Source organism: Brettanomyces bruxellensis, chromosome 9, assembly GCF_011074885.1.
Source record: "Brettanomyces bruxellensis chromosome 9, complete sequence".
Taxonomy (NCBI): Eukaryota; Fungi; Ascomycota; class Pichiomycetes; order Pichiales; family Pichiaceae; genus Brettanomyces; species Brettanomyces bruxellensis.
This window is the reverse complement of record NC_054690.1, coordinates 2675298-2699756: the sequence shown is the minus strand read 5'-3', so window position 1 is coordinate 2699756 and position 24459 is coordinate 2675298. Positions and strand designations below refer to the sequence as shown.

Below are 24459 nucleotides of genomic sequence, written 5' to 3'. Positions count from 1 at the left end.
TTACTGTTCCGCTTTTCTTTTCTTTCTGTTAAAGGAATATTATATGTTTGTATAAGAAATGAGTACATAGTAAATGCTGCAGATACGTCGAAAATGAACTTGAATAAATGGTAGGAAATGAATGCTAGAATAGAACAGGGAGAAATTGTCCTACAATAAGCATCGGAATGTCAAAAACGTCTCTTTTGATAGTCCATACGCACGAACATTTCAAATACTTATCTTCATTTGCCTTCCTAATACTGCAATTCGTTAAATACGTGGCATTCAAATCACCAAATGCCATCTCACTGAAACTTCTAAAGTATCTTAGAGCACTCTCATCATCCATAAGTTCGACAATAAAAGTTCGCTTTGATAACAAAGACATTTTGGAGTAGCCGGTCATAGTAGCAAATTCACTTGTAAGAGCAACAATCTCTCCTGTTCTCCTCCATATTATTGTAGGTGAAGGGGACATATTAATCAGGTGTTCATATTCCAATAGCGTCCTTTGAAATGATCTTTCTGTAAAAATAAGATCGTTCTCATACAATGATTTGGTAGCGGAGATAAACGATGGTCGATACTTAGCCATGCTTTTTGCAACCTCAATTAACTGCTCTTTATTGAATCTTACTTTCAGGTATGATATAAGTGCATGATAAGCCTTTGGATATTGGTAAGCCTTAACTATGCTTGTCAAATAAATGTCGTCCGGTTTCTTAATTAAATGTCTCATGATAAGTGGTGATGTATAATCCTCTTCTTCTTGTAAATCATGGGGTATTTCGCGAGCAGTATTGGGCATCTGTTGAATTGGCCTTGCATTATTACCATTCGAAATTGGAGTATTATTGTTTGGATATGAAGTTTTCATTGTGTTATCTTCAACATCAATTTCTATGTATGGAAGAAAAATATAGCCATCATCCGTACCCTGTGATATTTCCTTCCAAAGTTCATTTGATGGTGATGCTGGATTTGTGCGTATTAGATCAGTCAGCTTACTATATTCATCATTAGCAGATGTAGATATAAAGTTTTTGCCGGATGAATCCGACTGAGTGTCTGAGGATCCTAATGAATGATTAGATTCAGGCACTTGATCCATACTAATTGAAAACGAACCAATGTTGTCACTGTCGTGCTTTGCTCCCACGGTCGAACCAAACTTGGTTGAATCATCTGTTGAAATTCTTTTAATTTGTTCGTTTGGTAATGATGATGAGGATATCGATGCTGGGTAACCCTTTGTCATTTCGGAAGCAGTAACCAACCGATTTAAATTGTCCGTTGGTATTTCTGATACTGATAAATTGAGTTGGTTGTCTGATGGTGTATCATGACCTCTCGTTTTTCCCATATTACTATCCTTATTTCCGGCTACAGCAAATTGAAAAGATCTTTTAGTAATCAGCTCAGTAGTAAAATCAACAAATTTACCACTAGTTTTTCCGGGTTCTTGCTTATTTTGAATATCGCTTTGAGTGATCGGCGGCTGTTGGATGTTACCATTGTGGCTCTCCCTACCTTTATCTTGTCCAATATCAATCTGATAGTCCGATATAAACGGTGAATCGGATTGAAATGCTTCTGTCTGGGTAGTATCAATTATTTTACTTCTTTTGGAAGTCTGTCCAGGTTCCTGTTGAAAATCTTGCCTTGAAAATTGCTCATCCGATATCAGTGGTGGAAGGTCCTGCAGTGGACTTAATAGTTTGTTAAGGGTCGTAATTGAAATGCTGTAAGGTAGTATTGCCTTTGACATGCCACTACCTGGAGTAATAGTTTCATCATAGTTCTGTTTAACAGTATCTATTTGTTGAATTTGGTCCCTTTTTGATGATTCTGAATGAGTTTGATTAAAAATCTTTGAAGATGCTTTTGTGTTTTTCCTTTTTCTTCCACGTTTTTTGGGGAGTCCCTTATTTACCTTTTGCATGTTCAGGTCTCTTAATATAGCTCCCCCGGATTTTTTCTTTTTTTCAATGATATGCCTATCCCCTTTTGAGTTTTAATCTTCTTCTTTCTCACCACGTCTTGACAAGAATTACGAAGCCCTCTTTTAACACAATTCTTGCATGGTCGTGATTCATCACATTGTAAGTGTTTTGAATGACAGAATTCACAGGCCACTCTGGTTGGCCGGCGGTTTATCTTAATTTCCGGTGGAAGCTTTTTAGTCATATTGGCCAGCAAATTTAGGGATGCAATTAGCCGCTGTTCTCGCAAAAGGGATGCAAACGGGAACAACGGAGTCAATATTGAATTCAGGATCGATTGGTAGATATTTATTTCCAACGAATTATGAATATTATATGTCCATATTGCAAGGAAAGAAAAGAAAAGAAAAGAAGTAAGAAAGGACAGAAAGTGTAATCATATTAAATTTTATTCTTTATCCTTTATACAGCGTTAATCAACATGAAGGAATTTTCCAGTACAAAAGTATCCAATCATAACCACGCAAGAAAGAAATTTCTGAATATATGCATTTCTGTGGGTAAAGATTTGCTATAACTACTACTATAATGATGCGTGATTCACAATTAGAATGCTACTACGGAAATAAGGTTAAAAATAAAATGTGGGGGAATAATAGAAATCGTGAAAATATATATTTTTTTTTCTAGCGTTACCGCGAAATGCAATCTTAATCATCCTATACGGCGGGCATAAAAAGGGCAGAACAATAAGCACAAAAATAAAGGTTAGGTCATTGTTCAATAATTCAAGGTTAAATGTATATATCTCAGTTTCTGAAAATTGCTGTTGCAATTTTGAACCTGTCAAGTTTCAACAAAGAAACACAGCGGTAACGACAGAAAACTTTAAAAGAAATTTTGCCTTTCCTTCTCAACAGGTGTTCCCATTGATGCGTTGCTCTAATCATCACTCCATGTTTTAATAATCTTTAACCAAATTTCATTTATTATTACCAAGTTTTTGATTCCAAACATGTTATTAAGCCTAGCTAGTCCTTTTATTGAGTTATATTGTAATTGGATCAAGAAATCCTGATTATCATTTCTACCCCACAAAATTTTTCAGAAGCAGATGTGTGTGTCGCCCATATATATATATGATCATCCATCTTTCCGGCCGGGGTCAGTTTTTTTCTGTCTAATCACTGATGACAGTCCGGAAATAAAATAAGAAAATGAATTAATTATAAAAGATGATAGTCCCGTCTATAGTCTCAAAACTAATATCAGTCGTGGTTTTCTGATAAGACAACTTAGATATATTATCACTAAATTCCTTAGTTAGTTCGTTAGTTTCTTATCTTCAATAAACCTATTCACATCACGTAGAAGTTTCAAAGTCACTGACAAGGACCATCTTTATATAGTCCTACGATTACTTTTACTTTTTACATTCACAAATAAGATTCTCTCTAATTTCTATTATCAGAACATTCTAGATGTCAGTTAGCGTCTTTCGACATGACACATAATCTTTAATATTGTTTGCCTTCGTTTGCCCTCAATACTAAAGTCGTATCTATATCCTGCTAAACTAGTTACCAGAAGATTCTTTAGAAATCTCGAAATCCTTATTTGTAGCACAGCCTTAATTTAAGTTTTCTGAGCACAACTCTCAACAATCACGTACTTTTTCTAACTGAGTGTAAGGATGTTCACAAAAAATTGATATGATATCCCTAAAAAATAAATTTCATATCCAGGATTCCTGCAATAACCTACGAAAATATTTAAACCAACGGCAATATCATACCAAGCAAATCACCAATTAGAATTTACATAGTTTAAAAAAAAAAAGTTCGATCGGATAGCAAAATTAAGATTTCATTGAGAATTGCACCAAGACAAGAGACCCATATCCCGCCACCTAATCAAGCAGTTTACTCCTTCAAGACCTTCAAGAATGCATCGTGCTTAACGCTCTTTGAGGCAGCCTTCTTAACGGAACCAAGCTTCTTCTCAGAGAAAGCCTTGGCGTAAGGGTTCAATCTCAAAAGAATCTGCTTGTTCTTCAATGGATTCTTCTTAACAACATTTGGTCTCTTGACTGAAGCCTGACCAGCTGGTCTGACAATAGACTGGACATCAGAAGAGTTAATAATGGTGTCAATGTCATCAGTAGAGACAATGTTCTTTGGAAGAGCGTAACCAGATTTGCTGGACTTAACAGTCTCGGAACCGTAGATAGAGTCCAAGGCACCGAAAGCAGACTGAGACCAGATAACGAATCTACCCATGTGAGAACCAGGGGCCAACTGCAACAAGTTGAGGGCCTGGACGTTACAAGTGTCAACACCTGGGATGTTTCTGAAGGCCTTAACCAATCCATTGTTCTTGGCGTAAATAACCAAAGGACCCTTTCTTTGGGTAAATCTTCTGCCTCTCATCTTACCGTGACCAGCTCTCATCTTTTTAGACTTGATGGCCTTAACAACTTCCTTCTGGGCGCCAACAGACTTCAAGATAGCCAAAGCCTTCTTTGTAGTGTCAACGGACTCAATATCATCAGCAACAACCAATGGAATCTCTGGGACCTTCTCGATCTTGTGACCCCTGGCCTGAACCAATGGAGCAACGGCAGTGGCTGCGATAGCAGAAGCGGTAGCGTATCTCTTCTCGTTTCTGTTCACTCTGACGTGCCATCTTCTCCAGATCTTGGTTGGAGCAAACATACGACCACCTCTACACATGTTGGCAAAGGCACCCTGAGCGGCTCTGGCAGTACCAGAACCAGAGATCCTAGGAACTCTGGCAACAGCTCTACCTGGACCCCAAGACTCTGCAGAATGCTGCATACCTGTGTTTTCAGAAACGGCGTAAGCCTGTCTCTTGTTCTTAGCAACCTTGGTGAAGACTGAAAGAACGAGATCTCCTCTGATAGGAGACTGGAAAACTGCTGGCAATGGCAAAGCAGAGGCGGTCTTTTGACCGTCAACACCGTAAACGGAAACCTGTGGTCTAGCTGACATTATTGTATTATATCTGTGTTGTTTATTATGGGATGGCAAGAACTGTAGGAATAAGATAAACCCTTAAGGTGACTACAACGTTCGAAGTAGGTGTTGAAGTAGAGAAAAATTTTTCAACGAAACTACTTTCCAAAAAAAATTTGGGAGAAAAAAATAATAAAGTGCCCTCCCAACACAGGCACATCTCAGAAAAGAGGTCCGGGTAACAAAATCTTCAGGGTTTTCTCGCATTTTTGCATCCCTGCACCAAGTAAAGGCAGCATTCGTTTTATTTTGCTGTTCCGACCGCCTCCAAATATTTTTTGCACGGCTGTCCCTGCTTTCATTTCATCCGGTTATTGTTTGATTTGCCCGGTTAGGGCATTGTTATAATTTCAAAAATAATGTGTGAATATATACGTACGGCAGAGATTGAGCCAGTGTCATTCATATATAGAATATTCGAAGGAGGAAACCGCTAGCGGCTTTTCTTCTTGGTATTGCTCTATCTTTACCTTAACTGCAACCAACTGACTCTAATTTATATGGTGGGAATAAAAATATTATAGGGACTGCTTCTTTAAATATTATTTAATTTGACAAGCAATTAGTAGCTTTCTATCGTGTCTGCTTTCTCAATCATTAGAGTTGATAAAACATCGCTTCCCTTAAATTTTTTGTTTTTTTTGTAAAAATTAAGCCCCGCAAATTTCCCCAATTATTTTGTATTTCCTGATACCTGATTGTTGTGCCCAATTTTATGTGACGCAAGGAACTCATTTGAATTGTTCGAATATACTAATGGTTCAGCAGCATGCAGATGAAATAAAAAAAAAGAGTGAACTATATAAGAGTTTACGTTTCTCCTTTCATCACTCAATCGGTTGTCTGCCCTTACTAAATCGACATTTATTTATTTTCCGTATCTTCCGTTCATCGACACAGCAAGCAGTATTAATTCATACCTCAAAGCTGGCTACTGTTCTTTTTGTTTCGTCATGTCCAATAAGCAAACAGAAGAGAATACAGTAACTAAGACAACTCCTTATGTTCCCTCATCAGTGAAAAAGTTGATTGACATTGACCCTTATCTCACACCGTTTGCGGAGGAATTGGCCTATCGCCGAAAGTTAGCTGATGATTGGCTGGTCAAGCTGAACGAAAAAGAAGGAGGAATCCTCAAATTTGCCGACTCCTACAAATTAATGGGGCTTCATATACAGAATGATAATTCTATCAAATACAAGGAGTATGCTCCTAATGCAGTCTCCGCTTGTGTTATAGGGGACTTCAATCATTGGGAGCATGATAGTAATGTCATGACCAAGAAAGATTTTGGCTTTTTTGAAATTGTTATTCCACCTAATGCCGATGGATCGCCTGCAATTCCTAACGACAGTAGAGTGAAGATTTATATGACATTATCTGATGGAAGCAAAGTGGCTAGAATTCCCCCTTATATTACCAGGGCTACCCAGCCTCCAAAAGAATACAATAATTCAGCGTATGAGGCCAGATTTTGGAACCCAGAGCACCCTTACATTTTCAAAAATGAAAGGCCTCCTCTTCCTGGATCCCTCCATATATATGAGGCACATGTTGGTATATCCACACCAGAGCCAAAGATTGGTACCTATAAAGAGTTTACGAAAAACGTTTTACCAATTGTTAAGGATCTTGGGTATAACACTTTGCAGCTCATGTCCATTATGGAGCATGCTTATTATGCCTCCTTTGGTTATCAGGTTACTTCATTTTTTGCTGTGAGTTCAAGGTTTGGTACTCCTGAGGATCTTAAAGAGCTAATTGATACTGCGCACGGTATGGGTATTAGAGTGTTACTTGATGTTGTTCATTCTCATGCTTCCAAAAACGTCGAAGATGGTTTAAATATGTTTGACGGAACAGATTACTGTTACTTTCATTCTGGTGGAAAAGGTGTGCACGATCAGTGGGATTCGAGGCTCTTTAATTATGGTAATTATGAAACCCTACGTTTTCTTCTCAGCAATTTGAAATATTACCTTGAAGAATTTCGCTTTGATGGCTTCAGATTTGATGGTGTCACTTCTATGCTATACCTCCATCACGGTATTGGGGCAGGGTTTTCTGGAGATTATCATGAATACTTGTCACCTTTTGCACCTGTTGATAAGGAGGCTGTGTCTTATCTAATGTTAGCAAATGACTTGTGTTCGGAGTACTCGCGTGAAAAAAAATGTGATATTACTACCATAGCAGAAGATGTCTCTGGATATCCCACATTATGCAGGCCTCGTAATGAGGGTGGTGTTGGTTTTGATTACAGGCTCGCCATGTCTCTTCCAGATATGTGGATTAAAATTCTTAAACACCAAAAGGATGAAAATTGGGACATGGCCAAGATATGTTATACACTTTCGAACCGTCGCTACAAGGAAAAATGTGTTGCATATGCGGAATCGCATGATCAGGCTTTGGTCGGGGACAAAACGCTCGCCTTTTGGCTTATGGATGCCGAAATGTATACTAATATGTCTGTCCTTTCTCCGTTGACGCCCGTTATTGATAGGGGTATTCAACTTCATAAAATGATTCGCCTAATTACTCAAGCACTAGGTGGTGAAGCGTATCTCAACTTTGAAGGTAATGAATTTGGTCACCCGGAATGGTTGGATTTTCCACGTAAGGGTAATGGAGAATCTTATCTGTACGCACGGAGACAGTTCAATCTAATCAAAGATGACTTATTAAGATACAAGTTCCTTTATCAATTTGACAAGGCAATGAATAATGCTGAAAGTATATATACATGGTTGAATTGTGACCCAGCCTATGTGTCTTTAAAGCATGATAGTGATAAAATGATTGTTTTCGAAAGAAACAATAAAATCTTCATATTCAACTTCCATCCAAATAATTCATATTCGAATTATAGGATTGGTGTTCAAAATTCAGGTGTTTACAGGATTGTTTTAAACACTGATAGAGAGGAGTATGGGGGCCATAATCGTATTGATGAGGGAAAGTCAAGATTTTTTACCACAAATCTGGAATGGAATGGTCGTGCTAATTTTATCCAAGTGTATATACCTTCGAGAGTCGCATTGGTTCTTGCTCTCGAGTCAGAGATTGACAAGAAGAATTGATCAAGGACTTAATCTTTTTGATAATTTGTATTAGGCACAGCTATTTTAAGAAGAAAAGAGATTATACATGTTTGTGTATATATTACTTATGTTTTCGTATATTATATATATCCTTAAATTAATTTGGTTTGATCCTTGGAAATATAATCAAGAAATGTCTCTTCCAGTAATTCACGGGTTTCCTCTACAAGATTTGCATAATTCAGAAACTTATTCCTTTGCTTGAATATCATTTCAATCTTGGTATCCAAGAATAATCTTGAAAGTTTTTCAATGTTTCGGGAAAAAAGCTGTTGGGCAGCATTTGCAAGCTCGCAGGAGTTTTTTGTACCAATGTAATACATCGTTGCATATGTCCACATCAGTTCATGACGAGCCCTAAAGAGAATGTCCATACTTTCCCTATAAAAAAGAGCTTCTATCCATGATACGCCACACCTTTCTTGAATATTTCTAAGATTATTCTCAAACTTTCTTAAAAGCTTTTTGTCAGCGTCCAATGATCTCTTCTGGTTATCGAACAGTTCGAAATAGAACATATATCTCCGAAGCAATTTCTTATTCTTATCCTGATCTTTCTTCGCATCATCTGCGTCGCCCACGTAGACAGTACAATTGAAATCATTATAATGTAACGACCATTTCTGAAGGCAGTTCCAGCAGAACGCAAATCCGCATTTGAAACAAATCATGTGGTTACAGCCACCATTTTTTTCGATTGGTGTTGAGCAGTGAGGACAGTCCTTAGTGTTTGCAGCTAACCAATGACAAGTTTCCGTATCATCCTTGCATTTTTTCTCCCATTCTTTTGCTAAAGAACATGGGCAAGGTGAATGGTCCTCCTGCAAACAGTTAAAGCAAAATCGGTGCTTATGAGTACACACGACAGTTGGAACAAGCTTTCTTTCAACAAATTCCGAGAGCGTTCCCACTTTGTCAGAATCAAACCCAACTTGCATAACCATTGAATCACAATTTGGGATTGGACAGTTTTTAAAGTATTTATAATGGGCGGAACAGTAATTTTCGGTCAAATTCAGCTTATATTTTGAAGCTATTGTTTTGTTACGTTCATGCTCCCGCTCTGTTCTTTCTTTCTCCATAATTTGTTGTTGAAAATTAGTAATGGCCGTATCAAAATCAGGATCACTATGATTATCAGTGTCACATTTTGCTTTATCAGTTTTTTCTTCGGAATGGCTTGGATATATTAAATCTTCATCTTCGGAATCTGAAATGTCATCAAGGTTCAAGTCATGTAGTTTGGAAGAGAGTTTGTCGCCCTGATACCTAGTTTTAATTTCTTCCTCCGTTATGGATTGTTGTTCCGCTGATATGCATTTTTGTTCCTCCCTCAATTTTTCTTGGTTCTTTCTGTCCCATTCGAAGTTACTAATCTTCTGTAGATCAGACATAGTAATGAGTTGCTTACATGTGGGTTCGGGGCATCTCAACAGTAACTTCTTGTCTTTGTTGGCTTCTTTCAAATAATTTATGTAACAATCAACACAGAATGGATGATCACAGCTACTTAACGTAAATACTGTCAACGGATGGCCCTCTGATGGATTGTTAAAGCATATATGGCAGGTAAATTTGGGATCTCTGACCTCCTTTATGAGTGGTATATTAGATCTCCTTTGCTCCTGTTTTTGCAATTCCATAACTAATCCATAGTTCGTAATATTGCCATTTGTATAATCCTCTAATAATTTGTCTTGATTCCATTTATACTTTACTAGTAGTATGAGACATGTATTATTACCTAGCTGTAGCACCGAATTTAACGCCGTAACCTTCTTATCTAACAATATTTCCATGTCCTCTAAACTCACCGATTTATATATCATTCGGTGTGTCTTTGTATTCATTTTTGTATGTGAGACAGGAAAAGTGTATGATACACCTAAGGTCTCGTCATTTCTATTGGATAACTGTTCCTCTCCGTTTGATGTGATATCTTCGGAATCTTCATCTTCTAACTCAAAGTCACAATTGTCACTATCTTCTTCTTCATATTCAAAGTCAGTTGAATCGCTGGATAGCTCGTTATCTCCCAACTTCGAAAGAGGCATATGATTATGTGTTTTCAACCCAGTTAATTCGCAATGACAGCCTGCACTGCAAATATTTGTCTGCGATAATCTTTACCAAGTATCTCCGTTTCCACGGTTCTCTAAAATTCAGCCAGAGTCAATGATCTATTAAATGTTGTTTACTGTATGAATAATTCTTAACATAAAAATGTTCAAAGATGTCTATTATATTATATATTGATTAATAAGCCATGACGATAGTGAAATAAGAGTAATTAGTTAGGTGTGCGGATGAGTATAAAGTAAAAAAAAAAATGTGCCCTATTGGCAGGATAGGATAATGCGACGTCTTCCCATTTATTTTGTAAGCCGTAGTTAATGTTGCCAAGAGATCTGTCGATTCAAATTAACCGTATAACGTATATTATGATACAAATAAAAACCCAAAAATGTAGGGAGGATATTATCTGGAGATTTGCCTTGTTGATAACTAACCTAAATTCATATAATAGCTTGGTGCAATATTTAAGTTGATTTGGTTTTAAGTGTGACACCTATTCCTTTATGAAGTTTCTCGACAGCTGTTATATTGAATGTTTTTAATACTAAAAAAATGAAGTGTGTAAAAGTAGAAGAATCAAAGAAGGGGGGACAAAGAACTAGCGGTAAGGGAAATACGCATACTTAAATAACTTTGATCCTTAAGAGTGAAATTTTCTTGGAATAAGCAAGGCAGTGCAGTTTTATACAGACGCGACTGTCGGCGGGTATACTACACTTGGATTCACATTAAATATGTTATCAACCTATTTCTTTTCAAACTGTCCTCTCGTTCGTTTCCTTATTACCGTTTCGGTTATAATTCGTGATAATTATTTTATTTACTTTATTCCTATTAGTTCTTTACTTGTTTCATATGATATTTTGGATCATCTGTGTGGAATGAGCGCGCACACCTTTATAAAAGCTTCCCTTTCAATAAATGATTGTTTGAGAGTATATTGATTTTAGTCAATAAATTCTTCTGAAAGGCTATAAATTAAATAATCCGTCAATTTAGTCAATGACCATCTCTTAAACGAGTTTTATAATATAATTTAGACCTACCTTTTCCAAGCTTTCTGATCCATTTCATAATCAGTTTTTGATACTTATAGCTTTAAATCCGCTCGCCAACTGCAATCTTATGATAACGCACGCAATTTATAAAATAGTATTACATACTAATGATGTACAGGTAAACAATCCATGAACCCGTTTTACTTTTTTCGTACTTTACTTCTTGCTCTCGATATATGCTACGCCTTTATACTCGTTGAATTCATTTTATTGTTCCACTTTTTTTTAGTCCTTTTTTCGGTTCATTCATTTTTTGTTTTAATCCTTGAAAATACATAAATGGCCAATTACATATATTTAATAGAAATTTAGCCTTACATTCATAACTAATCAACAATTTTTGAGTACATATCATATATCATTACTATTTTTCTGTAGCTTTCGAGACTACATGATATGATATCTAAACACCTTAAAAGTTAATAGTATTTTCTATCTTATATCAAAGCTGTTATACTATTATCTGAAATTTTAATAAGCTGACCGAGTAATAGACAGTACAGTGTAATACAAGAAGGGGTCAAATATTAGTTCATTTAATTATCTGTTCACGTTAATTGTGCCACTTCGGTTTACAGATACTATCAAGTTATATGGGTCAAGTAGAACTGTGATGTCCTTAATAATGTCATTTTCTGATTTGTCAACATGCCCATTTTGAAATGTATCTTCATTGTCCAGATATCGGCATTATTTCCATTTGCATGGACTTCATTAACAAATGAAAGATGAGAGTTGACCTTCGAATAAGCAAACGAAACCTCATTTTTCTGGCTTTCATTACGATGCTTATCAGGATGTACTATAACTCGCGATTTACCGTAATCCGGAAGATTCCAAAGAATAATTTCGCCTGCTGGTGTAGAGCACAAAATGCCGGTAGTCTCATCATTTGATAGGGGAAATACAACCTCCATTGCCGTGCAACTCTGATCGGTTTCGATATCCTCTTTTCTCACCAAAAAATTGGTAGGTGCTAATGTATCCTCGCTGCTCACTTTATTTTTCTCATCAAGATCTTTAACATTATATGTGTCGACAGATGAACTTACAGAAGAAGAGCAAAGTACTATCGCAGGACGTAAATCTGAAATATCCCATATTATGACATCTGCTTTTCCAGTTCCACCTATTGCAGCCACATAATGTGATTCAGCCAGATCTGTTTCAAAAAAATGCGGGAGAAATTCAAGATTATTAATTTGATAACTTTGATGTCTAAATCCAACTGAATTCATGTGCAACATTAGGGAAGGATCCCATAAGTCTAATATACCTTCAGAACTTCCAATAAGTAGCCATGAAAGATTGCTTCCCACGCATATTGCAGTTGGAATCCCATGTGAGAGGTCATTCTGAATAATATATATCGGTTTCATTTCCCTTATATCAATAAAGACTATCTTAGATCTAACGGTGCAGTAAACTAAATGAGGTATTAGTGTGTCATCAGTTAACTGGTTATCTTCATTGCAAAATTTCAAAATTGATGCAAATCCTTCTTCTTCCTTTGTTTTGTACTGTCTAATGATCTTAACGCTTGCCGCCTTTTTTGGTTTACCAACCACATTCGAGAGTAATATTGGTTCCATCCGAATTATTCTAATCATACGGTCTTCCGTCGCCACAGCAAAGCAGTTATATTTTGACATGCCACAAAGAGATGTCACTCTGGATCCAAGACTCAACGAGCAAAATATCTTAGTGTTTGCTGGGCTTTCCAAATGTGTACTATCCCAAACTTTAATATCTCCTTTCTTATCTCCTGTTATTAAAAAAGCGCCATCACAAGATGAAATAACAAATTCTAGTAAGCTATCGCTGCCCGCTATTTGCGAAATAAGTAGGGATTTCTTTGAGACATTTTTGCTGATACTATTTTTTTTGAAATCGCTCACTGCTTCATCTGTATGTTTTTGATGAATGTACATTCCAGACCTTTTTATTGCCTTCCCAAACTCTTGATAATCTGCCAATTCTGGTTCAAAGTGCAAACTTTTGAGGAATTTGATAATATATCTGTTGTTTCCATTATAGCTATATTTCATTTTAGTAACCAAGGAATATTTCGGTGGCTCTTCCTTGTTAATATTAATAATTCTTCCTCCAGAAATAATGGAGCCCTGATAAATCATTTTTCCTTCAGCGTTCAAGCCTGAGCTTGTCCACGTATTTCCCCTCGCTATATCACTTGACTGTTCCGTAGAAGGCAGTGATACTTTTGAACTAATCACAAGTTTTGGTTTACCCTTAGAATTATCGTTCTCTTCAAACTTACTTTTTGGCTCCAAAATTACTTCAGAAGTACCGTTGCGTTGAATACTTCTCGATTCAGAATTTAGTTGAGATGCATTCTCCAATGCACTGTGACTGTAAGAAATGTCAATAAACACACTTCTGGGAAGAATGTTGAGACGGTTAGAGTAGGATGTGTTATCTTTCAACCTGTTGCTGCTGTTGTACGATGCATGTGCCACTTTGTAAATATATAAACGTAATGTTGCTATTTTCCAAAGTTCTGAGTTTTCAAAGCCAATGTTTTTCAATCTTGAAATCTGTTTAAAATCCTCTGTGCTTAAGGGAATTTCAAGATTACCAACAACATCAGAAGCATGAGGCAAATAATTTCTAGTCAAATTTCTGTACCTATTATCATCCGAGCTTTCCTTCCTCATAAATGGCAGATCTAGATTTCCAAATAAATCGATTCCTCCTTGACTTTTCTTTGAGCTGGATCTTTGCCAAAAAAGGGTGGGTTCATTTTTGAGAGACCAGCTCTTCGTAATTGTATATACCGAACGGGGAATCGGATCCTGTGATAAAATGAAAAGGCTGCTCCATCGAAATGATGTAATTTCATGCTTGAAGTATGGTCTGATTATTGGATAAAGCATGCAATAAAGGTCAGCAAATGAGAGCTGTTTTCCTGCTGTAATTGTAAGATTTAAAGCCGCTTCCCTGATTGAAGTATTTGGATGTAAAGTAAGTTTAACCGTGAATTTCACCAAATTCAACAAATATTGCTTCCTGATTAACCCAAGTCCTATTAATTCTGTGAAAACTCTAAGTAATTCAAAAACAACAAGTTCGGAAGGATCGGTTAGAGCTTGCACTAGTAGTGGTAATATGTATTGTTCAAGGCTCACAATTCCAACGGTTATTGATATCGTAACAATGCTCGAAACGAAAGCCAACTTTAGTTGAGTATTTTTATCATTCAAATAAGTAATAAGGTGGCTCAAAATTACATCGTTTGTCTTGTCCCTACCGAAGAATGTACAGAGTGGAAGAATATTTCTAAGTAAGCCAATTCTAACGTTTGCATCTGGATCTGTCATTATCTGAATTGTCAAGTTTTCAAAGCATCTAATAGTTCTCTGATATCCCTCTTCGATATAAGAATCATCATCTATTGTAAGATGATTCTCTATTTCTGGATCATTAAATGTTTTTATATGCATAGTCATAAGAACGGAAAGTTCTTTAAATCTTTTTGATGATAACGCAAGATGTGGCAAACAGGATGCAAATATTGTCCGTATGTATGAAATTGAATTTTTATCTTTCCCTAAATCGGGAGCCTCTTCTTCATTTGTGTACGACCGCCTCAAAAAACTTTCAAGCTTCGGTAGCAAATAGTCAGGAAAAATAGACGTATTCATTGGTGTTACTGTATCCACTATTTTAAGTAGTTGTGTTAATGTTCGTAGCGCCGTACCCTGTACATCTTCCCCGGGATCATCAAGCATGTATATTAAATACGGCAAGCAACGATCAAGTTTTGCTTCGTCGTGAAGCTGTTCAGCAATTGCCAATATCAGCTCGCATGCTTTCATACGTAATGATGCATGAGTAGTATTCCTTAGTGTATATAAGACCACGGAAAGAATGATAAGTCCAGCGCAGTCACCATTTGTTTCATTGGTAAATATTTCGGATGTAGGTCTAGGTGCATGGCGCTGAACGCCAGGCAAGTTTATCTCCATTGGAATTATAGAACCTATAGGCTCATTAAAACTTTGAGGTGATTTTCTTGTCGCTATTCGTTTGAAATTCAAGTAAAAAGCAATCTTTCCAAAATCGTTGTAAATACAATTAATCTTCCTGTCACAACCCCCAAATTGAGTAGCAGAATCCGAATTATGGTTTTTAGAAAGGTCTTTCACGTAAGCATATAGGAAAGTGTAAAAGTAATCTGGAAACACTAATTTTCTAAATTTTTGTAAGTATTCACTGGCACTTAACCTTTCTTCAGGATTTAAGCTTATCATACTTTTGATCATTTTGCGAACATTTGAATCTTTCACTGAATCTAGATTAGGTATGTATTGGCCTTTCTTGTACTTAAACATTTGCGATAACGTAAATATTGGTAATCCCTCCGTATAAATTTCAGCTATAACACATCCCAATGCAAATATATCCATTGACTCCGTCACTTTTTCCTTTGTATTCATCTTGCTGGTTTCTTCATCACTAAGCGACACAAAACGCTCAGGAGCCAGACAACAACTATGCCTCTGAGCTGTATCAAAATAAAACGAAAATTGAAGAGGATTCCTGTCTGGAAGGTATGTAGGTTTTATTGTGGCAAAATCTGTGATCATGCACCAATTCCATGAAGTCAAAAGAATATTTTCTGTTTTCAAGTCACCGTGTGTTACGCCCTTGGCATGAAATTGCGAAAGAGCTGTTAGAAGCTGATAGATAATCCATTTCTTTTCCACATCCTCTAAAAATGGACGAATTGAAAGTCTTTCATATAAATTGTATCGGAGGTATGGGCGTATAAAATAGCAAGCCCTTTGAGAATCCAGGATAAGGTGATAAGGAAGCGCATTCGATAAACCCACTAATTTTATTCTTGTCTTTTCCATTTCTTCCAAATAGCTACCTAAATTTATCTCGGATGTAGGCTTAATAAGAAGTTTGACAATTGCCGTACCATTTTTATCCAAACACTTGACTGCTTTTAGAAATCGGGATGTTCCCACTGGCTTTGAGTACTGAATCTCCGGCAAAAAGTCAATATATGCGGAAATCGCAACGGTTTGTGCCGATGGAACCATTAAAGCCAGTTCTGGCTCCATTCTTTTGTGTTGATAAACGAGTTCTATAATGTTAATGCAGACAAGGAGCTGGTGAATTATAAATGAATTTAAGAATAGCCCCTTAGTTCTTATTTACAATCTAACCCCTTTTTTATTTAACAATTATTAATTTATTATTTCATTATCGTCGCGGTGTAGACAAAAAAAAAAATGGAGCAATGAAACACATTGATTTGTATGCTGCTACGATATACTTTACTTAACAGTTTGCTAATTTGATAAAAATAAAAGTCAGAGCATATTTATATTTATAAAGACCTATATTTTAATGCTTGTCTTTCTTACTTGTGCACGAAATTGGTCCACTTCATCTTGTAGCATGATTTTCATTTCCTCAATGGAACTAGCTTGGTGTTCGAAATTAAAGTCAAATACAGTTTCTGTGTTTGGTTCCTCGTCTATATTTCTCACCGTGCTAAAAAAGGGACTTTCAATTGCTGCTCCCACGGTAAGTCTTGATTTTTGATCCCAGCAAAGCAGCCCTGATAGAATGGTAATAGCATCTGTATTTGCATTCGGAAAAAGAGCATTCAAATCCTTTTTCTGGAATGAGGGTCTCGTGGTTGAAAAAAAGTCCCATGCCGCAGCAGATTCATATGAAAGAATAACTTTCCTTGAAGGTGTTCCTAATACTTTACAAATTTCTGTAATCTGATGAATCTGGCTGTTCCCTATAAACATGGGCCTACGACCATAAAGTTCGCCTAAAATGCACCCAGCTGCCCACATATCCACTGGCTTACCATAAGTTCTTCTTGAAAGAATAAGTTCTGGCGCTCGATACCATCTTGTTGCCACATAATGTGTAATGTTGTGAGATCCTCTATTGTTCTGCATAAATTTCTCATTGATTCCCCTCGCCAAGCCAAAGTCGCATATTTTTAGGATTCCTTGTGAAGTAACCAAAATATTACCCGGTTTGAGGTCTCTGTGAATCACATCAGCCGAATGAATATATTTTAATCCGCAAAGTATCTGATACAGGAAACATTGAATGTGATATTCAGAAAATTGGACTGATGAATGAATGACCTTGGCTAGATCGTATTCGATTAATTCCTGGAAGCAGTATAAGCCATCATACGGCTTCTTGTAGACTATATCCAAATCAATAAGATTAATAATATTTTTATGACCCTTGAAAAAAGCCATTAATTTTAGTTCACGAATAGCTCTTTTTAAAAGTACCTCTTTTGAGAAGATATTACAAACTTTCTTGATCGCAAGTTGTGGCTTTCCTTCTGCAGTCGTGTTAACCGCGGAGCAAACAGTACCATATGAACCTTTTCCAAGCACATTCAAGATCTGATAATTGCTATCGACATAAAAATTGGCTTTTTCATATACCGTTTTCAGGGATTCCTTTTGTAAGTAATTCCTTTTATTTTGGAACAGCATGGAATGACGAAGCGTGGCGTGAGGTTGTGCATTAAGGGGCACCTCTTCGTTGAATTCTAACTCCTCAATCATCCGTTAATTTTTAGTTAATAGTAGAATATCCTCAATGAATTTAAAGATGGATAAAGGCAAATATTATGAATTTGATTCGAAAGGTTATTCTATTCAACTTAATTACATTGAGAAAGTACTAAGCGCCAAATTTTCTGAAGTCCTTTTTTTTTTGTATTAAGGTGTGCCCAATCTGATGTGCTGAAAAAGATAAGGAGTGTCGCAGTATTAATATGTTTCTTACGTAAGATTAAAAATCAAAATCGTCTTTTAAGACCCCAAAGATGATTCCCGTTTTATTAATTATAAAGTTCCAAAAAATGCCACAAAATGCCAAACAAGAAAATACAAAAGGTCTATGCTGACGAAATAGGTCATGCATATTGATAAGTAGGAGATATACCTCCATCAGGTATATGCGAAAGATCAAGTCTCTGAAATTTGTCCGAGCTCTTATGAAAATATAATCCACTGATAGATCCGGTAAGCTGATTAAATGATATGTAGTAAAATCCAGTGAAAGACGCACCTTTGATGTTTTTAATACGTGCATCGGGAACCAAAAATAATTCTTTCCATCGCATGTACAAAAACTCGCCTTGTTTTGCTTCTTTATATATTTGGTGGTTTTCTGCATCATCATCTGTATTAAAATTAAGCTTCCTCCAGCTAGGAAATCTTCCCCAATGCTGAATATCATTTTTCTTTGTTGATCCCCATTCGGGATGTTTTGTGTAAAAAGAAAACTTCGGTCCCACTATTTCCCCTCTGAAAAAAGTGGTTATTTCTGGATGTGCTTCAGTAAGTCCATGAATGGTAAGGAATCCAGTAAGGAAAGATTTTTCCAAATTTACTTCCTTAAGATCAACCTGAACATCATATGCTAGCCTTCCAGATTGTTGTGTGCCTACAAACCCGGAGTGAGGACGAAGAAAAGAAGTAGTGATTAAAAGCTCTCTATTCATCAATGGATCTGGAAATTTTGGAAATAGTAACTTGGTCCCCTGTTTTATATTTTGTGTTCTCAAATCAACTGGTATGCTCTCGTGCTTCTTACCATTTCTATCATCCACCGATTTTATGTTGTTCGACCCTGAACCACCCGAAATTTTGTCATCTTTTCCCGTCGCGAGTTCGAATGTCTTCATAGATTTAGATGATATGGTTAAAGCAGTCTCGTCGCTTCCTCGCTTCCAACTCTGTGCCGGCATTTTTTGGTATTCCTGGTACCCTAAAAACTGTTTTATACGTTCAGTAGTTGACTAAAAGATTATAAAATTGCTCTGCTTTCCTGTTTCTGACGATTCAAAATTTCTTTTAACAATATCTCTTGAATATTCCGGTTTCTCTGATTGATACTAAACAATTCTCGTTATTCGTTATGCATGCATTCCTTAAGATTGCAGGCGAGATGAAATATGCTTCTCTTGAAAACTTACTTAACTCCTTATTCAATAAATGAAGGAACTAAGAAGGCCAATAATAAATTTATCTTCGCAATATTTTCGCTCTCTATCTCTCTTCCACTCCCAGTTACAGATATATTTAATTTGACTTTCATCGACGCGACTGAAATAAAATAAGAAAACAGAATTTCTATGTTGCCTGACTATTTTTTCCACCGATACTGAGCGACAATGCCCTTGCTTATCCATAAAGATCAAAGAAAAGTAAGAAGTCAATTTTCAACCCAAGTCATTTGCACCGAGTCAAAAAAAGTCCTGTTTGCGAACTCTCCACAGATTTAAAAAGGCCTATAGGGTAATTCGGAAAATACAGTACATAAGAATTGAAACTACTGGTGCCGAAAAGGGGTATTCTATAAGGCAAAGTATTTCGATCACAGCGACCCAGCTTAAAATTGCCCTGATGATAAAAGAGTTCATAATGTCAGCAGAGGAAGTACTATGGATAATGCCATTCAGAGCGAACTCTTATTAAGCAAAACTTTCTCCGGTAGGCATTATTTTCGTTTAATTTTTTTCTGCACTCCAATCAGATTCCGCCATCGTTTTACTTTTTTTCGCTATCGTTTTTTTTTTGACCTGAATCTTATTGTAGTACGATCGATCACTCGACAATTTGGAAAAAAAGAATGATCTCGGAAAGAGTTACTAGATAAGCATCCAAAGTGAAAATTTTTGGTCATTAAGTTTAGTTTATTGTGTTGTCATGCCTGCGGCTTCTGGCCTTAAGTATAAATTGTAGATACACGCTTCCTCCTCTTCACGACCGGATTTCCATAATTGATTGAGTGTTTGATTATTTGTATTCTTAGCTGTCACTATCCTCATATTTGTGCGATTCAGGACTGCATTTCACTTTAGGCATTTCCGTTCAAAAAAGTCGCTACTGGATACGACTTCTGGTAAAACAGATTTTTTTCGTTCGTTTTACTTCGAAAGATATTTTATTTTAAACATTTGTAAATAATTTATCAATGGCTGATACTCTACCTCAAGAAGACATAGATTCGGATCCATACCGTGCCCTGAAAGATATTTTCTGTGGAACTGCAGGTGGTATCGCACAGGTGTTAGTTGGACAGCCGTTTGATACAACAAAGGTCCGGATACAATCTGCTCCGCCAGGAACTTATTCTTCATCATGGGACGTGGTTAAAAAGTTACTTGCTAAGGAAGGTCCCTTGGCTTTCTATAAGGGTACGTTGACACCGTTGATTGGAATTGGAGCAGTTGTCTCAGTTCAGTTTGCGGTCAATGAGCAAATGAAAAGATTTTTCAAGGCAAAAAATAACGGTGGTGAGATGACTTTACCACAATTCTTTATGGCAGGTTCTGCATCCGGTTTAGCTAACGGTTTAATTGCTGGTCCAATCGAACACATTAGGATCCGCTTACAGACCCAGACCACTGGTCCAAAGGATTTCGCCGGCCCACTTGACGTTATTAAAAAGTTATATAATAGAGGTGGTATTCGTCTTTTATTCAAAGGTTTGGGTGCCACAGAATTGAGAGAGGGTATCGGATCCGGTTCTTATTTCCTAACCTACGAAGGTTTAGTTCAACGACAAATGAAAAAAGAGGGAAAGACAAGACAGCAACTTGAGAGCTGGAAACTATGTACTTTCGGTGGTCTTTCAGGTTATACTATGTGGCTTTCAATCTATCCAATTGATGTGTTAAAATCTAATATGCAAGCAGATAGTTACAAGAATCCTAAATTTGGCAGCTACTCCCAAGCCGCTAAATACATTTTCCAGAAGTTTGGTGCACGTGGTTTCTTTAAGGGTATTGTGCCAACATTACTTAGGGCTGCACCTGCAAATGCTGCTACGTTTGTGGCATTTGAAGAGACTATGAGACTTATTGGCTGATGCTAATATTCTTTTAAACAGAATCCCTGCCCCTATGATGTCTTCTTTAATTTGATTCTTGAAGAACCAATATATGTAGTTTAAGTAACATGTTTAGACTTTTTTTTTGTTATAATTACACTTTCGAGCGAATAGAAGAGTATCCTCATTAAGGTGGGAAGATGGGTAGTCTGCTATTAAATTGACATGTATCCTATATAAATTGGCTGTGAAATTATGTGGTTTCTTCGTCCTCCAACCGTCTCATAAGATAGTCTATTTCAACCTTTTTAGTCAAAGGAATCACATAGTCTTTATAAATTTTCACAACGACTTCTGGCTTCACTTTATTCTGTATATGTTGGGTGAATTTTAAAGTTGGGTCAACACCATATGTTTTAGCTTTCTCAAGTAATCTCTTTAATATCTTTTCTTCTACTGCCGTGTTCGTGATTGCTTTGTCAATGCCCTTGATATCTTTATTCTTAATCAGCTTCGTGAATTTTTCCGTCTCGTTCCTAAACTTTGCTTCTGCAACAAACATTCCAAAATGAATACGTCTGGATAAAGATTGCAAGGCATCAATATCAGCCATCGCTGCAGATCCCAAGTTTTCCATCTGATCACCAGATCCACTACTAATGCCCGGCACCATATTGTCTACATAAACTTTCAAAACATTCTTGTTGATGTTTATCTCATCAGCATAGCTTGCCAAAACTGGTGGGTAATTAACCTTTGGCAAAAAGCTTGGCTGAACAATCTCAGGAAAAAATGGATATTCATCTGGTGCCTGATATCTCCTGACCTGAGATTGGATTTTTTCATGTTGTGAGAGGAGCCAATCAAGAAATGATCCATCAAAGTTAGGTATTGGGAAAACGTCCTTTTTATAGACGGATGGACAAGTGAAAAACTGTGATCTTTCAATAAAATAGAAGATTATAGTATCTTCCATCCTTTGCAAGGCCTGCCGAATATTATTTAAATCTAAAACTGTTTCTGGTTTCATAAAGTCCATGGTAAGTTGCTATATTATCCAAATACCCCTTAATATTTCGTTGGAGGTTTGTTAGGTATGTCCAGTCGGATATTTTCGCAAAATAAATACTCTTAGGTTTTATGAACACCATGCCTGACCGATCGTTAGTTCTCTCTTTCTCTTTTTCCCGTCCTCCTAAAATTTCTTGCCTGAGGGCTTGCAATTTTCCCGGAGCTCGATATTTTACCGAAATTCCAATTTCTCAATCATCACTACGCGTCCCCGCGGATTGGTATTTATTCTAGATCATTTCTAGTTTTCGACTGTTACTTTCTCGTAAACAAATACACTATGTACATATTTCATCATATTAAGCCAATTATGATAAACGACGAATACAAAAGTTCTATATGTTTGTGTCTTGAAATTACACAATTACGTTTCTGATTAATTAGGTTTCTACTATGCAAGCTAAATGTGAATTAATTTCACGGTATTTTTTCGGTAGCGCCATTAAGCCATAAATCCTGTCAAAATAAATAAATATTGAATAAATTAAGTGCTGATAAGTAATAATAAGCGAACAAATAGTAATAGAAAATGCTGTACCAAATTTCTGTCACTTCCCTATCTATTCTGCAGACGAAGAGTGTGACTGTGTCCGTGATGTTCCGTAGGACTCATGACAAGGTTTTTTGTGTGCCTCCTTCTGATTCATTAATTCATTGTTGTTATACTTAACTAGAAGTACCTGACCTGTCTTTTCATCCTCTCTCAGTAAATCTTTTCTCTTCATGTAATTCATGACCTGTCGAAAATCCCCAATTCTAAGAAGCATACTGATCTCCCTGAACCATAGAAAACGGTTAATTCTATCTTCTTTTGTATCCCTAAAACCAAAATTAACATGTGCATTAACTAAGTTTGCCTTGCACTCTTCATCGATTTCATCTGAAGAGTATGTTTGTGTATAGTCCTCACCTATCAAATCGTCAAATAAATACGTATGTATTGCTTGAAGGGCTCCATAAGCACTCAAAAAGAGTGCAATTGAGATTAGAATGCTAGTCCTATTTTTCCGAAACTGTTCACCAAATGTCCCCCCTCCAGCTTCCCATGTTGTACTATCATCCCTAAATTCATGAGCCCTATCATAAGGATCCCAATGGTCTTCCCATGTTCCTGTCCTACTGTGGCCATATCTTCTATATCTTTCGTACATATGATCGTAGTAAACCTTGTTTGGACTGTGAAAGTTCGGATTCGACTGATCAACCGTACGAGAATTATCTTCCCAGCCAACTTGATAATTGTCATAATTTGATCTTGTTAGTGGATTTTTAAGTAGAGCATAAGCCACCATTATTTTTTTGAACCTCTTTGTCTTGATCTCTTGTGTTAGCCTATCGGTTCCAGATTTTTGTCCATTATTAGTCGTAAAAAATGTACGCTTGCATAACGAACATCCGTCCATAGTGGTGGAATCCGGATGATAAATACGGGCAAGTTTATGAAATCGTTTCTTGATTGTAGACGTGTTTATAGTCCGGTCAGATCCAAATCCCATCACTTCATATGGAGAAGCATCTCGACGCATTGGATATGAGTGCAGGAGTTTCAAAAGCTCCGGATCAATATTATCATTTGTGCTTTCTTTACCAACCGGGATCGCATAGCATCTTAAATGTGATGAAATTTGTCTTCGATAAATAATAGCAGGCCTGTGAATCAATATAAGCCGTAGTGATAAAGAGCACATGTTACATTGATAAAGATCAGATAGCTAATATTATAATCAAAACTATCAGAACCAAAAATAAATATGTCACTACGAGAACTAGATTTTATTGGCAATTTTGTTTTATATATATATTTTTGTACATTATAATTCCCTTAAAGATAGAAAAAAAAATAATAAGATAGCGCAATTTAAGGTTAGGGTAGCGATGGGGATGCTAATCTCTGAATTCTGTTGTGCGTCTAAATCCAGCTTTTGGCGGTCGCATACAAGCAAAAAATCCAAATTTCAATGTTAAGATTACGTCAGCGTTCAAGGCAAAACGACGGTAAAGGGCCGATAACTTTAAAGGGAAATTTTTGTTTTGAATTGCAAGATCATTTTCAATCTTTGTCACCGATCTTAATTATGTGCTTATATTTGAATTAGAAAAATGTCTACCTATCTTTTGATAATGTGCCTTTTCGTAAGCGGAAAAAAATTGTTTATTACGTTTTGACCTCTTGCAGGAACTATGCAAATAGTCTACGATGAAGTGACAAATAAGAATAGCACTTGTGAAAGCTATTCAATCACATATATTAATATATTTAGCATATACCAAGTGCATTAAGTGTATGTGTTTTATTAACTCAATTCAACAGGCTACTTCGTTTCCTGTTGAA

The 24459-nt window shown here is 36.5% G+C and overlaps 10 protein-coding genes across 10 annotated transcripts; 2 read left to right on the top strand and 8 right to left on the bottom strand.

Annotated features, from left to right (window-relative positions):
• Positions 1–124: 124 nt before the first annotated feature.
• Positions 125–1924, bottom strand: BRETT_002993 (uncharacterized protein; the record flags this gene model as incomplete). Its single annotated transcript, XM_041281509.1, has 1 exon — positions 125–1924. One exon carries the CDS (start codon positions 1922–1924, stop codon positions 125–127), a length of 1800 nt encoding a protein of 599 aa, XP_041139300.1.
• Positions 1925–3847: 1923 nt separating this feature from the next.
• RPL4A (60S ribosomal protein L4A) lies at positions 3848–4936 on the bottom strand (the record flags this gene model as incomplete). Its single annotated transcript, XM_041281508.1, has 1 exon — positions 3848–4936. The coding sequence occupies one exon, from the start codon at positions 4934–4936 to the stop codon at positions 3848–3850; it is 1089 nt and encodes a 362-aa protein (XP_041139299.1).
• A 977-nt stretch (positions 4937–5913) lies between these two features.
• On the top strand, positions 5914–8043 carry GLC3 (alpha-1,4-glucan branching enzyme; the record flags this gene model as incomplete). Its single annotated transcript, XM_041281507.1, has 1 exon — positions 5914–8043. One exon carries the CDS (start codon positions 5914–5916, stop codon positions 8041–8043), a length of 2130 nt encoding a protein of 709 aa, XP_041139298.1.
• A 113-nt stretch (positions 8044–8156) lies between these two features.
• BRETT_002990 (uncharacterized protein) lies at positions 8157–10118 on the bottom strand (the record flags this gene model as incomplete). The annotated part of the gene is made up of 1 exon (XM_041281506.1): positions 8157–10118. One exon carries the CDS (start codon positions 10116–10118, stop codon positions 8157–8159), a length of 1962 nt encoding a protein of 653 aa, XP_041139297.1.
• A 1664-nt stretch (positions 10119–11782) lies between these two features.
• On the bottom strand, positions 11783–16288 carry BRETT_002989 (uncharacterized protein; the record flags this gene model as incomplete). The annotated part of the gene is made up of 1 exon (XM_041281505.1): positions 11783–16288. The coding sequence occupies one exon, from the start codon at positions 16286–16288 to the stop codon at positions 11783–11785; it is 4506 nt and encodes a 1501-aa protein (XP_041139296.1).
• A 279-nt stretch (positions 16289–16567) lies between these two features.
• BRETT_002988 (uncharacterized protein) lies at positions 16568–17779 on the bottom strand (the record flags this gene model as incomplete). The annotated part of the gene is made up of 1 exon (XM_041281504.1): positions 16568–17779. The coding sequence occupies one exon, from the start codon at positions 17777–17779 to the stop codon at positions 16568–16570; it is 1212 nt and encodes a 403-aa protein (XP_041139295.1).
• A 353-nt stretch (positions 17780–18132) lies between these two features.
• On the bottom strand, positions 18133–18969 carry BRETT_002987 (uncharacterized protein; the record flags this gene model as incomplete). Its single annotated transcript, XM_041281503.1, has 1 exon — positions 18133–18969. One exon carries the CDS (start codon positions 18967–18969, stop codon positions 18133–18135), a length of 837 nt encoding a protein of 278 aa, XP_041139294.1.
• A 1229-nt stretch (positions 18970–20198) lies between these two features.
• BRETT_002986 (uncharacterized protein) lies at positions 20199–21095 on the top strand (the record flags this gene model as incomplete). Its single annotated transcript, XM_041281502.1, has 1 exon — positions 20199–21095. One exon carries the CDS (start codon positions 20199–20201, stop codon positions 21093–21095), a length of 897 nt encoding a protein of 298 aa, XP_041139293.1.
• Positions 21096–21309: 214 nt separating this feature from the next.
• On the bottom strand, positions 21310–22095 carry BRETT_002985 (uncharacterized protein; the record flags this gene model as incomplete). The annotated part of the gene is made up of 1 exon (XM_041281501.1): positions 21310–22095. One exon carries the CDS (start codon positions 22093–22095, stop codon positions 21310–21312), a length of 786 nt encoding a protein of 261 aa, XP_041139292.1.
• Positions 22096–22687: 592 nt separating this feature from the next.
• On the bottom strand, positions 22688–23815 carry BRETT_002984 (uncharacterized protein; the record flags this gene model as incomplete). Its single annotated transcript, XM_041281500.1, has 1 exon — positions 22688–23815. One exon carries the CDS (start codon positions 23813–23815, stop codon positions 22688–22690), a length of 1128 nt encoding a protein of 375 aa, XP_041139291.1.
• Between the last annotated feature and the right edge of the window lie 644 nt (positions 23816–24459).